Raw genomic sequence first — 14,989 nt, forward strand, 5'->3', positions numbered from 1 at the left:
TCCTTCCAGACCATTCTAGATGAGAGTCAACACTGAGCCTCCACAGGTTCCATTCAAAGTAAACATCTGCATTTATTTTAAATCACATCCTCGGTGCGTCTGCACCTTTTCTGTCCAGCTGTCAGGTGGCCCAATAACGCCTTGGACTCCATCCCCTAGTCAGTGCCACTGGCTGTTCCTGACTCTAGTTCCCAGGGGAGTCTCAAACCGGGGCCTAGCCAAGCAGGCCACTGGCTAGCGTCACATAGCTTCTCTACCTCAAACAGCCCAAGGTCGGCACATCTGCCGACCTCCAGGAATAACCGCGGTCACCGTGCCCAGGCGACACATCCTCGCACTATGGGGAGAAGCCTCTGCTGGGTGACCCACCAGCCAACCCTGGGCCAATTTAGATAAACGCTCAAAGTCCAAACGGCCACAGGAAGCTCCTGATGTAACACCTATTGTGCCGGCCAGCCATGTCTCAGGAGCTGACTGCAGACACCGGGTCTGGGCCCCTCAAGCCCAGTGGGGCTTGTTATGTCCCCTGAGACAAAGGAGGAAAATGGGGCCCCCCAAGAGGAAGGTGCTAAGCACTTCACCCCAGGGTGAGTGGTCACTGAAGACGGGCGGTGACAGCACTGTACAAGCTGGCGGCCCACAGGCCCCATCCTCGCCTCGCCCAGGCAGTCAGCAGTTCGTAAAGCATGGCCAGGCATGCTCATGGCAGCCCCTGCTCCCCACCCCGACCATCAGGGTCCAAATACACATGGACAGTAAGACCAGGCCTCAGACCACAAAGTCAAGAGGAAGGGGGACGTTCTCAGTAGCACCACGCCATGCCCCTCTGCCGTGATTCCGAAAAGGTTTCACCAGAGTAGACACTGTGGGGAGATGTGATCTGTCCCTGTGACTGGTCACATTGCCTCTGTAGCGGGGCAGCAGCAGCAGCAGGGCAGGGCCGCTAGGTGTCGTCACTGCAGTGGTCTGGAGCGGTCAGCAGGGGACGCCTGTCTCGGGCCATGCTCTCCCACTCCTTCTTCACCATGATGTACAGCCTCATTGCTGCCTGGGCATCCTGAATCTAGACGACACGAAACATCCCAGCAGGTGACAAGGCATAGCTGCGGCCCAGTCAACCCTGCAATGACTGAGCCCTCCCACTAGCCACTCTGCTAGGGATGTACTGAGTGAGATGTGGACCCGGCCAAAAAATGTCACCAGGATGGGGAGGGAGGACACAACAGAAGCAGAGGGAGCAACGACCTGATGGTCCCCACACTTCTGTGACTCAGACCCCCCTTCCAGGAGAAGAAAGGGGAACCGAAAGAGGAGAAGCAACAAACACGCTGCCTTTTTAGGTTTCTGAGTGCAGGGTGATGGCAGGCTGGGCGCCGGGCACAGGGGCACAAGGACCAAGCAGACGGGCACAAAGGGCCCAAAGCGCTGAGGCCACGCTGCAGGGAGTGACTGCTCCACAGAGGCGGAGCCAGCTGCTCAACGGGCCGGTCAGGGCAGGGCTGGAGGGCTGGGGTGGGGGGGCTTTGTAATTATTTGGCAACTTTTTCTCCAAATAATGAGAATGCAGTTCTTTTGTGTTGTGTTAAATTCGTTAAATGTGCATATTTAGAACTTAACCAAAATTCCGTAACTCTGCTCTGCCATTTTTTTTTTTTTTTTTTTGACCAATAGCCTCATAGGAAAAGTAGGTGCCCAGGCCCCTCCTCCCCCATGTCTGTGTCAGGTGACTCATGTCTGGTTCCTGGTGAGAAACCACCCCAAACCCCATGGACTGCCTCCCAGGACACACTCACCGAACAGTGCTCCGCCTGCTGGACCTGGAGCCCAAGGATCTTCTCTGAAAGTAGTCGCAGAGACGGCCTTCCACTCTGCAAAGGGGGAAGAGGCAGGGGGAGGGCCTCTGCAGGCTCTGCCCACACAGGGTCACCGCACCCAGCAGGGAGGGGTCGGCTACTGAACCTCACCCAAGCGACCTACAGTTTGCCCCTCAGTGGAGGTGCTCATGGCACTTAGGGTGGCAGCCACCAGCTGCAACCTCTTTATAACATGATGGGCTGGTGATGCACCCCATCAGCCAATCAAGGGAGAGGGCCAGGGGAGGAGTCAGCATCCCCATTGCCCATCTTGAGGCCTCCCTGCTTATTTCAAGAGGGACAGCTCTGGTCAGGCACGGTGACTCACACTTGTAATCTCAGCACTTAGGAGGCCAAGGAGGGCGGATCACTTGAGCCCAGGAGTTTGACAACAGCCAGGACAACATAGCAAGACCCTATCTCTACAAAAAAATGAAAAAATCAGCCAGGGGTGGTGGCATATGCCTGCAGTCCCAGCTATTTCAGACGCTAAAGTGGAAGGACTGCCTGAGCCTGGGAGGCGGCAGTTACGGTGAGCCGAGATCATGCCACTGCACTCCACCCTGGGTGACAGAGCAAGACCCTGACTTAAAAAAAAAAAAAAAAAGGAGGATGAAGAACAGCTGTGCCCTTGGCACCCTCTAGAGTAGATATGACAGTGGCACCAGGCCCTTAGTCAGTGACCCTGTTTCAGAGGTTAGAGTGGAAGTAACTTGCCCTCCGTTGCAATCATTTTTAAGGTCAGCAATTAGCAGAACTCTATTTTTAAACATTCCTTCTAGTTTTAAAGGTTAAAAGGAAAAATAAAATCCCTTTAACCAACAAGTCAGCCACCAGTGACCAGAAACAATGAAGTGACCAGCAAAACAGAAATACGGTATCTTGAGTCACACTCATTTTAAGTACCTTTACTTGACTCTTGAAAGGTTTATATTTCTGTGTGTCTCGAATCTTCTTTTTTGGATGATCAAGAAACAGTACCTAGAAAAAGAAAATATAATGATAATCATTTTCATTTTTGGTTTATAGTAGCAGAACCCCCTCCCCCCGCCACCTTTTACAAGTAACATCTTTGTGTGTGTGTGACATAGTCTTGCTCTGTCACCCAGGCGGGAATGCAGTGGCTCAATCTTGGCTGACTGCAACCTCCACCTCCAGGTTTCAAGTGATTCTCCTGCCTCAGCCTCCTGAGTAGCTGGGATTACAAGTGCCCGCCACCACGCCTGGCTGATTTCTGTTATTTTTCAGTAGAGACAGGGTTTTGCCATGTTGGCCAGGCTGGTCTCGGAACTCCTGACCTCAGGTGACCCACCTGACTCGGCCTCCCAAAGTGGTGGGACTACAGGTGTGAGCCACCGTGGCTGCCCTGCAAGTAACATCTTGTAGGGAATCCAAGCATGTCACACACACACGGAAACGAGGCAATGATACGAACTTAAACTCCATGAGGAAATTTATCACACTGACTTAAGCATCATGATGCCCAACAGTCAGAGACAATAAACACAAAATCTTGAAATCAAGGAAGAAGGAGAAAAACAGTCAACAATTAACCAGCAACCAACTTTTTCCTATATTATACTTGTATCTTGAGTTGGTTCTGCACATCAGGAAGTTGGAAATAACACATTATAACAGCTCATCTTGCAATCTTAGCATGCAATCTTTTTTTTTTTTTTTTGAGACAAGAGTCTCGCTCTGTCACCCAGGCTGGAGTGCAGTGGCGCGATCTCGGCTCACTACAAGCACCGCCTCCTGGGTTCACGCCATTCTCCTGCCTCAGCCTCCCGAGTAGCTGGGACTACAGGCGCCCGCCACCATGCCCGGCTAATTTTTTGTATTTTTTAGTAGAGACGGGGTTTCACCATGTTAGCCAGGATGGTCTTGATCTTCTGACCTCATGATCTTCCCGCCTCAGCCTCCCAAAGTGCTGGGATTACAGGCGTGGGCCACTGCACCCAGCCTCTTTTTTTTTTTTTTTTTTTGATAGGCTCTCACTCTGTCACCTGGGCTTCAATGCTATGGGGTAATCATGGCTCCCCGCAGCCTTGACCTCCTGGGCTCAACTGATCCTTCCACCCCAGCCTCCTGACTAGCTGGGGCAACAGGCACACGCCACCACACCTGGCTAATTTAAAAATTTTTTACAGAGATGGGGTCTCCCTGTTACTCAGGCTGGTCTCTAACTCCTGGCCTCAAGCAATCCTCCAGCCTCAGCCTCCCAAAAACCTGTGATTACAGACCTGAGCCACTGTGTCTGGTCCTTAGCATAATCTTCAAGAAAGACTTAAACATGTGTTGCACAAGTTACCAGGGATGGAGCCAGAGTCAGGAGGGAAGGACAAGTTACCACAGTGGCAGTCTCTGAGGGGATATGACAGGAGCACACAAGACTTTCTGTGAGGATATTGCCCAGGTGGTTCTCATCTCAGTTTCACCCTCTATAAACAAGCATGAACACCGCTGGCATCTTTAATGGATTCAAGAGATCTCTATAGTGCCATAACGGGAGCACCAGAGCGGGAGCACCACAGCAAAGGCTGCTGCTGGACCATTAGCATCTCTGCCACTTCCTTCTGAACGGCTTCAAGCTCCTCACCACACCCAAGTGCTTCAAGCCGGTGGGCAGAGGTGAGAACTTAAGAACTATCTCTCCCATCTAGCAGACTGGCCTCCCCACTGTTCCCACTGTGTCCTTTAAACCAACATCCAGGCATTTGGCCATAAACTCAAAGTGACCCCCACCCTGTTCTCCTGTAAATACACACATACTCGCTCTGCCTGACTCTTCATTCCTGCCTCGGATGACCAGGGGATGGCGGGCTGCCCTCCCCACCCATGAGGCCTGCCCTGCCCAGGGTCTGTGTATGTCTTTGAACTTGTTTCCCACAGTGCTGGTGTCTGAATTTGCACCTTCCATCTGAACAGCCAGGGGCTGCCCCAGGCGGGATTTTCCGGGGATGCCAGGAAGAAGGCAAAGGCAAGCTCCCAGGGCCAGGGTGATGGTCAGGCAGGCGTAACCTGAACACGGGTCACAGGGCATCTGCCAGGATAAACTAGTTTCCTGCAGAGGGACCCTGGTCACGGATAGGACAACTGGGCATTAGGCCCTCCTCCAGGTAAAAGAGGTATCAGCACCTTCATTTCTTGTTAGGGTGGGATTGCCAGCTGCTCTGGTACGGGAACCCCCAGTTTTGCTGGGGGCTCTCAAAACAAGAGCCTCACATGGTTCCTAAAACACAGTAAGAACTCAGCACATGGTATGTGATATTATTACCAAAGTATTCCCAACACAGGGCACAAACTCAACCATTTTAAAAAACTCCACAACACAGCACAAGGAGGTGAGTGAAACACGCACGGAGCAGGGGCAGGCCGAGTCCCCAGGAGGGAACCCAGTACCTTCAGGTCATTATGCAGAGCGTGTCCCACTAGAATTCTGCCCTTCAGCATCTCTGCCACTTCCTTCTGGACAACTTCAAGCTGTTCTCCTGGAAAATCAACACAAAGAAGCGGTTTTTTGCAACACACACATCACCATCATTCTTAGAGGAGGCAGCCCCGCTCCCACCTCTGGCCAGCCCTAAGACAAAGGGTCAGGCCAGCAATGCCACTGTGGAGGGTGACTCGAAGCCACCACATCCACCCACCCCCCTGGGAGAAGTGCCTTGTGGGCCCCTGGCAGGGGTGGCTGCAAGGACCACCTCTGAGGAGAGGAATAAAGTGCTCCTCACAGTCTGCAAAGTCGGCTCATGGCTGGAGGAGAGCATATGTTGAGTGTAGGCACTGAGAAACTTTTAGAGCCGCCTGGCAGCGCGGTTCTGCCTATTCAACCTCATAATTTACTTGACAATTTTCCTAATGGAAATAAAAACAAAACTGCCCCCACAAAAACGGGCAGAGATGTGTTGCCCTAGGCCCTGGGCTCCAGAGGCAGCCCTGCCTGCTTTTGGGGACCACCCCACCACCAATCCCACCTGTACTTCCCAAACAGGGCTTACTAGACCAAGGGTGGCCCGAGCCAAGTAGGACCAGCTAATTTTTTAAAAACATCTTTTAGAAGGCCAGGCGCGGTGGCTCATGCCTGTAATCCCAGCACTTTGGGAGGCCGAGGTGGGCAGATTACCTGAGGTTGGGAGTTCGAGACCAGCCTGACCAACATGAAGAAACCCTGTCTCTAGTAAATACAAAATTGGTAGGGCGTGGTGGCACATGCCTGCAATTCCAGCTACTCAGGAGGCTGAGGCAGGAGAATCGCTTGAACCCAGGAGGCAGAGGTTGCAGTGAGCCGAGATTATGCTATTGCACTTCAGCCTGGGCAACAACAGCAAAACTCCATCTCAAAAAAAAAAAAAAAAGGCTGGGTGCGGTGGCTCAAGCCTGTAATCCCAGCACTTTGGGAGGCCGAGACGGGAGGATCACGAGGTCAGGAGATCGAGACCATCCTGGCTAACACGGTGAAACCCCATCTCTACTAAAAAAATACAAAAAACTAGCCAGGCGAGGTGGAGAGCACCTGTAGTCCCAGCTACTCGGGAGGCTGAGGCAGGAGAATGGCGTGAACCCGGGAGGCGGAGCTTGCAGTGAGCTGAGATCGCGCCACTGCGCTCCAGCCTGGGCGACAGAACGAGACTCCATCTCAAAAAAAAAGAAAATTTTTTTTTTAGAAACAAGGTCTCGCTATGTCGTCCCGGCTGGACTTGAATTCCTGGGCTCAAGCAATCCTCCCTTCTTGGGCTCCTGAGTAGCTGGGACTACAGGCACGAGCCACCATGCCCGGCTACTGGCCTGGTCTTCAAGTCGGTGGACAGGAGGCAATGAAGTGCAAGGCAGAAATGGGTGTAAAGCCATCTAAGGATGCCCTTTGTATTTGAAACCCCATCGCCCCAAGAGGAGACAAGACGCATCGAAACTAGCTACAGTGAGTGTCTCAGAAGCAAAAGGGAACAAAAGGGAGAAAATGCATCCAGTTACGACTTTCCCTTCTAAGTTCCTGAGCTGCAGATGACATACCCTGCTTGAGGTTCTCAGGCCGAATCCCACTGACCGCTGTCCTATAGTCCGTCACGGGCTCGGTTGGTTTGACGTACTTATCATAAACGCACTTCCCATACTGGTTCACGATGGACACACGGGCTGCCACGCTGTCCTCCCCCTTAGGGCCCACGCCCACCATCTCACAGTCCAAGGCTAAGGCTCTTGTCAGGCTGAAGGGTAACCAAAGGCTCTAGTTTAATAAACATGGCAGGACACAGGGCTCCAGGTCAGAGCCCCAGGGATCCACAGACTAAGTGTCAGCAAGCTCTCTGCCCCGCACTCATTTGCATCCACGTGACAAGCTCTGTGTGGTCCTGGTTCTTAGCAGGACCCTGGGAGGTGCTTGCTCCATTCACCTCGGGCAGACGAAAGTATCCTCTTCCTTGAAGAAGCCCCGCCCTCTACGGCTAAGCATCCCCAGCAGAGCCCGCTCCCTGAGACCAGCGTACCCGCCGAAGGCCTGCTCTTTCACGAGGCTGAGGCTGACGCCGCCCTCGCTCTGACCCAACTGTTTCCTTGCTATCTTGGCCGCCTCTGGACCTATGGCAGCTTCGATATCCGCCGGGTCCACGTCGTCAAACCAGATGTCTTCCCTAAAAGGCAAAGGTAACAAGCTGATCACCAGAAGAGCCTAGTGCATGCAACTGGCGGGGCGGGGCTGTGCGGCTGACTGTGCAGGTGAGTGGGGCGATGGCACGGCCTGCCTCTCCCACAGGCTGGCCCCAGACACCCCGACCGTGGCCCTGCTGCTTCTGCTATTTTGATTATCTTGACATTTTCCGTTTTTTTTTTTTTTTTTTTTTGAGATGGAGTCTCACTGGGTCACCCAGCCTGGAGTGCAGTGGCACGATCTTGGCTCACTGCAACTTTTGCCTCCCAGGTTCAAGCAACTCTCTTGCCTCAGCCTCCCTAGTAGCTGGGATTACAGGCGCCCACTACCACGCTTAGCTAATTTTTTGTATTTTTAGTAGATATGGGGTTTCGTCATGTTGGCCAGGCTGGTCTTGAACTCCTGACCTCAAGTGATCCGCCCGCCTCGGCCTCCCAAAGAGCTGGGATTACAGGTGTGAGCCACAGCGCCCGGCCTCATCTCTTTTCTAATTAGAAAATACACTCATTATTTAAGATTTAGGAACACAGACAAGCACAAAGAATATAAAACAGAAACATATAACCCACCGCCCAGGTGTAATGAGTGCTAGCATTTTAATTATGAAAGGAACAGGTTCATTATCAAACACTTAGGAAACACAGACAGACACAATGCCTGTAAGATGGAAACACAGAACCCTTTGCCCTCCATACTCGGATGCTCACGCAGGTACATAACACCTGCCTGGGGAATCTGTCTCTTAGGCTAAGGTTAAATGTCATTTCCTTAGAAAAGCCCTTCCTGGACCCACTGAATGGACACATCCCCCGTGTCCCAGGCTCCCAACACCTTCTCCTCACCAGATTTATCCTGACCACACTTAGGCAACAGCTGTGGTTACAGTCTGTCTACTGCACTTGACAATAAGCCTCAAGAGGAAGGAGCGGGCCCGCCTCACTGAACTCTATCCCAGACAGCCTGCCTAGCACAACACAGGGAGGCCCCCAAATGGCTCCTTCCTCAGCCGTCAGCGACCATGTCCTGAACACCCAGGCGACACGAAGCCAGCTGTGACTTATGAACACGTCACCTCCAGTTGAACCATTCAGAGATAGCCACTGACTCCTGGTCCACCCCACGTGGGTGGCCAGCACAGGGTTTATTCTTTTAACTTGTTTTTTTTGAGTCTCACTCCATCACCCGGGCTGGAGGCAGAAGTGCAATCACAGCTCACTGCAGCCTCGACCTCCTGGGATCAAGTGATCCTCCCACCTTGGCCTCCTGAGGAGCTGGGACCACAGGCAACAGGCACCACACCTGGCTCCATCACAGGGTTGAAGTAATCACCAGGCACTGAGCCAAGAGAGCCAACCTCGCAATCTCCTTCTGACGCCACCAGGACTAACACGAGGCACAGAGGACGTCAGAAACTTGCCCCAAGCCACCCAACTGGCAAGAAGCAGGGACAGGCCTCATAGTCGGGTCTTTCTGGCTTCAGCATGCTTTCCTTCCACACACGTGTACTGGCACCCACTAAATGCTGAGCTCTGCTCAACGCTTGGAAGAAGCAGGCCCTGCCTTATCATGCCCATACTCTAGGGGAATACAAGTAACAGCAAGTAAACAAGGAGTAGACGACATCAGGGTAAGGTGATGGAGAGACTGCGGTGAGGCCACCAGCCTCCATAAGGAGGCAGGCCTTGGTGAAGTCGCTGCGCCTCGGTTCTCAGTGCTGAGGTGGCCGATACTTACTCGGTGGGTGGGGCCGGGGCTGCCTCCTTAGCTTTCCGCTTCTTATGCTTGATGTCCCCCCGTTCTGGAACAATATCACTATTTGTCCTTTCCTTGGTTCCTTTCTTACTGTGCTCTGCTCCACTGGCCTTGCTGCGAGGTCCTGGCGCCTTCCTGTCCATCTTGGAGCCTGAAGGAACACAGCCCCTGCTGGCCTCTTGCTCTTTTCCTGCCGGCATCTCCTCTCCCGCCGCTTGAGGTGAGGTGTCTTTTTTGTTCTGCTGGATAATTTTGGGCTTCTTTTTGGAACCCATCTGAGAGATGACAAGAGGCTTTTCTGGGGTCTGAGATTTCTGTTTCAGCAGCCACTGGGACCCAAAATAAAATACAGGCTACATTTGAATTTGGAAATTACGCACAGCAGATTGAAAAAAAAACTTACGTGTGTATGTATATACACACATAGACACCAATCACATCTATACAATTCCCATCCGCATCACTGAAATTCATTTTCAAACGGTTTGGAAAAAGCTTTTTCATTCTCATGAGTCACTTGTGGTGAAATGCTGTTTCTCTGCTTATCTTATTATAATGCATTTTACGCCTGCTCCTTCGGGCATACAAAATTTCAAACTCATTCCACACCTTAGGTACCTGTTGAGTGGCCGGCTGGACACCGCAGACCACTTCCTTTTTTAGTTTATCTAGAAAGAATTTTGGAGTTAACTTCCCTCACAGCTTGGGCTAACACCCCGCTACACAGAAATCACCTTTTTTTTTTTTTTTTTACAAGATTCCCTGGTTTGCTACTGCTGTGAAGGTCTCAGGGAGGTGGGGGGTGTGATAAACAAAAAGAAAAGCTTTTGTCCAGCTGGAGTGGCTGAAGAACTGCTGGCAGCCACAGCTTGGCCGTCACCCAAGCACAGGCTCCTGCGGTCTTAGAGCCTAGCTTCCTCCCTGTGTTCAAATCTCCAGCTGCAGTGGGCTCCACCACAGTGCGATGATGAGGCGGGTGTTACTCACCTGTTCCCGTGATAGGTAAAGAACTGAAGGGCTGACTTCCTTGGATAAATTAGAAAAAACTCAAAAGTTTCCCTACAGCAAACATCCCTTCCATTCACTTATTTTGCTCTTTTCTTGGGAGAAGAGTTTAGTGTTCAAGAAATCCCACAGAACCCTGAAGCTGCCCATGGGAATTTGACTGGTCCCGTGTGTCAATACAGGAAAATCATTAGGAAAGCCTGCACTGAGATATTGTGCAGAGCATTAGGAGGTTCAAGAAGCATTCGGGGAGGCTGAGGTGGGAGGACTGCTTGAACCAGGAGTTGAAGACCAGCCTGGGCAACAAAGTGAAACCCCATCTGTATTAGCTCATTGTGCATTGCTAGAAAGGAATACCTGTGTTTGGTAATTTATAAAGAAAACGGGTTTATTTAGCTCATGGTTTTGCAGGATGTACAAGAAGCATGGTGCCAGCATCTGCTTCTGGTGAGGCCGCAGGAAGCTTCCCATTATGGTGTAAGGTGAAGGGGGAGCAGGTGTGTTGCATGGTGAGAGAGTAAGAAAGGTGCTAGGCTCTTTTAAAACAACCAGCCCTCGAATGACCTAGCAGAGTGAGAATTTAATCATTACTGAGGGCAGGGCACCAAGTCATTCATGAGGGATCTGCCCCCATGACCCAAAACCTCCTATGGGCCCCATCTCGAACACTGGGGATCACATCTCTTTTTTGAAAAACTACTTTTTACTTTTTTTAGAGACGGAATCTCACCATGTTGCTCAGGCTGGACTTGAACTCCTGAACTCAAGTGATCCTCCTGCCTGGGCCTCCCAAAGTGCTGGGATTACAGATAATGGGCTACTCGGGAGGCTGAGGCAGGAGAATCCCTGGAGCCCAGGCAGCAGTGAGCTACGATCCTAACAGTAGCTTCAAGGGAGCTCCAAGGGATGTGGTAAGAATGTATGAGTGACACACGCGGAAGAGTGTCTGGGAGAGAGCAGGCAACCTCTAGAGAAGCGCCAGTCACTAGAGAGACAGCAGGTACAACACAGGCTTTAATTAAAGCATGGACTCCAGAGTCAGCCACCTAGCTCCCAGCCGCAATCTTAGACGATCTATTTAACCTTTTCCAGCCTAATTCCTCATCTGTGCAACAGACATGATGAAAGCGTCCACCTCACAGTCTTATTGTGGGGATTGCAACACACATGGCATAGAGCACATGGCAGAGTGCACATTTTAGGAGCTCAATTAATATTTATTTCAAGACCATAAGTGTTGCTAGAACCCTCTCTATCACATGTCTGCTATCTGCTTTTCACCTCTACACAGGGATCTTCTTTCTCCCTGTCTTGCTACACAGACCAGTGCGTTCTTTTGTTGTTGTTGTTTGAGATGGAGTCTCGCTCTGTCGCCCAGGCTGGAGTGCTGTGGCACATTCTCCGCTCACTGCACCTCTGCCTCCCGGGTTCAAGTGATTCTCCTGTCTCAGCCTCCCTAGTAGCTGGGACTACAGGCGCGCGCCACCACACCCAGCTAATTTTTTTGTATTTCTAGTAGAGACAGGGTTTCACCATGTTGGCCAGGCTGGTCTCAAACTCCTGACCTCAGGTGATCCGCCCCCCCCTCGGCCTCCCAAAGTGCTGGGATTACAGGCGTGAGCTGCCGGGCCCAGCCACCAGTGTGTTCTTTTCACTGTCCTTGGGTGGTTCATCTGGTTTCGGGATTTTTTTTTTTTTTTTGAGACGGAGTTTCACTCTGTTGCCCAGGCTGGAGTGCAGTGACACGATCTCGGCTTACTAGAGCCTCTGCCTCCCGGGTTCAAGCGATTCTTCTGCCTCAGCCTCCCTGAGTAGCTGCGCTGGCGCGCGCCATCACACCAAGCTAATATTTTTTGTATTTGTTTAGTAGACATGGGTTTTCACCATGTTGGCCGGGCTGGTCTCGAACTCTTGACCTCGGGGGATCCGCCCGCCTCGGCCTTCCAAAGTGCTGGGATTACAGGCGTGAGGCCCCGCGCCCGGGCTGCCTTCGGGATTTTAAGCTAAATTTCTCTTTGTAAAACCTATTCCAGTTAGTTCATTATGCAAAAGGTACAAGGGTTTATCTCTGCTTTTTTGTACTTGAAATAATTCATCAATTTTATGCAAACAAGTTCGAGACCTTCCTCAACAGGCCACCTTTCTTGTGAAAAGATGTTTACAAGATTTCAATTCAAATCTGCCTTTACAGGTCCTTTTTGGGGCTACCCAAGTCTTTCCCTCCGTCGCGTTCTGCGGGAATGAGCTGCGCAGCGCTCCGCCCGGGCCCGCTCAAGCCTCACCTCTTGCAGCGCCTTCCAGTTTTGAGAAAAGTCTTCTGGTGCCTTTGGAGGTCGCACCACAACACCGGGGCCGCTTCCTGGCTTCTTGCTTACTTCCTGCGCCTTGCTTTTCCAAAACCTTTTTTTCTTCTTGTTTTTCTTCCGAGTGAGCGTCTTGACAGGACCCGGCTTAGCCACCGGGCTACTCGGGGCGCCCTTGGAGGCGGGGACCTTCGCCTTCACCATCCTGCTGCGGTCCAGCGCCTGGGCCGGCGGCCACCCGAGACCCTGGCCTCCCCGGGCCCGGCGCCGCGGCAGCACAAGGGCCTGCCCAGGCCAGGCCGAAACACACTCACCGCAGCAACCTGGCCCAGGAAAAGGCTCCGGAAGAGACCCCGCATGCGTCCAGCGTGCCTCAGCGCGCACGCTCCAGTTCCCGGAAGTGCTCGTCTCTCCGCAAACGGCTGGAAACCCGGCCCCCGCCTCTGGTTCCGCGCAGCCTGGGCGGTTCGCCCGCACCGGACTTGGGCCGCCGTCTTAGCCAGCGGCATCCGGGGTCATCGACCTCGAGTTTGAATGGGCAAGCCGAGGACCTCCCCAAGATCCGGGATGGGGATAAGAGAGGCGGACGCCACAAGGGAACTGGTGGGCCGCTGTGTGTGTAGCACCGGGTGGGGCAGCAGCGCGTGGGGGCACTGAGCTGTCGGGCTAGTGAGAGCCGGGCTTGGTCCCTGGACTGCGTCCTGGACTCTCGGGCCTTTCCCGCCTTGGGCTGCTCCACGCTTAGCCTCACAGCGGCTCATCTTCTATATACAGTGGGGAAACTGAGGCCCAGGCACGGGGAGGAGTTCCCGCCAGTTTACTGTGAAGCAGGAGGAGCCGCAGACAAGAAACCCTCAGACACTGAATTGTAGAAGGAAAGGGCTTTATTTAGCTGGGAGCATCTGCAGACTCAGGTCTCCAAAAACCGAGCTCCCCGAGTGTGCAATTCCTGTCCCTTTTAAGGGCTTACAACTCTAAGGGGGTCCGTGTGAGAGGGTCGTGATGATTGAGCAAGCAGGGGGCACGTGACTCGGGGCTGCATGCACCGGTAATCAGAAAGCAATAGAACAGAACAGGGATTTTCACAATGCTTTTCCATACGTCTGAAATCTATAGATAACATAACCAGTTAGGTCAGGGGTCGATCTTTAACCAGGCCCAGGGCGCAGTGCCAGGCTGTCTGCCTGTGGATTTTATTTCTACCTTTTAGTTTTTATTTCTTTCTTTGGAAGCAGAAATTGGGCATAAGACAATATGAGGGGTGGTCTCCTCCCTTAACCTCTGTCTCCTGGGTTCAAGTGATTCCCCTGCCTCAGCCTCCTGAGTAGCTGGGATTACAGGTGCACGCTACCATGCACTGCTCATTTTTGTATTTTTAGTAGACCTGGGGTTTCGCCATGTTGGCCAGGCTGTCTCAAACTCCTGACCTCAAGTGATCCATCTGCCTTGGCCTCCCAAAGTGCTAGTATTACAGGTGTGAGCCACTGTGCTCAGCTGGGAGTGGATAGATTTGATGTGCATGTGTAACAGGCAAAGGTTGATGGAGTAACAGGGAAGTGAGGCTCCTAGGATTTTGGTCTGAGCAACTGGGTGTGGCCATTTATCATCTCAATAAATGTCTGCGGGAGGCAGGGTGAAGTATGGGAGTGGAGCCATGAGCTCCTTTTCACACTTGCTGAGTTTGAATGGGCAGTCACCAACAGAGATGTCTAATCAGCAGCAGGATCTAAGATTCCTAAGCTTAGGGAAGGGTCAGTGCTGGAGATGTAGTTTGGAAATTGTCAGCATATAATTAGTGTTGAAACCATGAGCCTGGGTTAGTTCATCCAAGGAGAGAGTACCACTATAGGGAGTGAAGGGCTAAGGCCAGATAACAGGTGCTTGGGACTCTCCAGGGGTGAAGCAGCAGAGGAGGCTGAGGGGGAGCAGTCAATGTTGTGGGAGGAGAGGTGGATATGAGTGGCATTAGAGAATCCAGGGGGAGAATAAACCACATCAGATGCTGCTGAGAGGCTGAGAAAGACGAGGACAGAGAGATGGGGACCAGATATGGCACTGAGATTGTCAACAAGTCCACTGAAAAGGATTTCTTTTTTTTTCTTTTTTTTTTTTGAGACGGAGTCTTGCTCTGCTACCCAGGCTGGAGTGCAGTGGTGTGGTATCAGTTCACCACAATCTCCACCTCCTGGGTTCAAGCAATTCTTCTGCCTCAGCCTCCCGAGTAGCTGGGACTACAGGTGCACGCCACCATGCCTGGCTAATTTTTGTATTTTTTTTTTAGATGAAGTTTTGCTCTTGTCACCCAGGCTGGAGTGCAATGGCGCAATCTCGGCTCACCGCAACCTCCACCTCCCGGGTTCAAGTGACTCTTCTGCCTCAGCCTCCCAAGTAGCTGGGATTACAGGCATGTGCCACCATGCCCGAATAAT

At 52.2% G+C, this 14,989-nt stretch overlaps 3 protein-coding genes across 5 annotated transcripts in view; all 3 read right to left on the reverse strand.

Moving 5' to 3' along the window:
- LOC126937047 (surfeit locus protein 1) overlaps positions 1-14,989 on the reverse strand; it is a 78,155-nt gene that overhangs the window by 54,818 nt on the left and 8,348 nt on the right. The window lies entirely within an intron of this gene.
- Positions 1-14,989, reverse strand: part of SURF4 (surfeit 4) — a 308,739-nt gene that overhangs the window by 44,563 nt on the left and 249,187 nt on the right. The window lies entirely within an intron of this gene.
- On the reverse strand, positions 57-13,010 carry REXO4 (REX4 homolog, 3'-5' exonuclease). Of its 3 annotated transcripts, none has more exons than XM_050760145.1 (8): positions 12,540-13,010; positions 9,235-9,581; positions 7,340-7,483; positions 6,867-7,060; positions 5,256-5,344; positions 2,760-2,834; positions 1,794-1,868; positions 57-1,063 (listed from the first exon to the last, which is right to left on the reverse strand). In XM_050760145.1, the coding sequence occupies exons 1-8, from the start codon at positions 12,762-12,764 to the stop codon at positions 944-946; spliced, it is 1,269 nt and encodes a 422-aa protein (XP_050616102.1). In that variant the 5' UTR covers positions 12,765-13,010; the 3' UTR covers positions 57-943. The 3 variants fall into 3 exon arrangements, with proteins under 3 accessions (XP_050616102.1, XP_050616103.1, XP_050616104.1); XM_050760146.1 differs by having other exon boundaries at positions 9,235-9,527; positions 12,540-12,960; XM_050760147.1 differs by lacking the exons at positions 6,867-7,060; positions 7,340-7,483 and having other exon boundaries at positions 9,235-9,403; positions 12,540-12,960.

Source organism: Macaca thibetana, chromosome 15, assembly GCF_024542745.1.
Source record: "Macaca thibetana thibetana isolate TM-01 chromosome 15, ASM2454274v1, whole genome shotgun sequence".
Lineage (NCBI taxonomy): Eukaryota > Metazoa > Chordata > Mammalia > Primates > Cercopithecidae > Macaca > Macaca thibetana.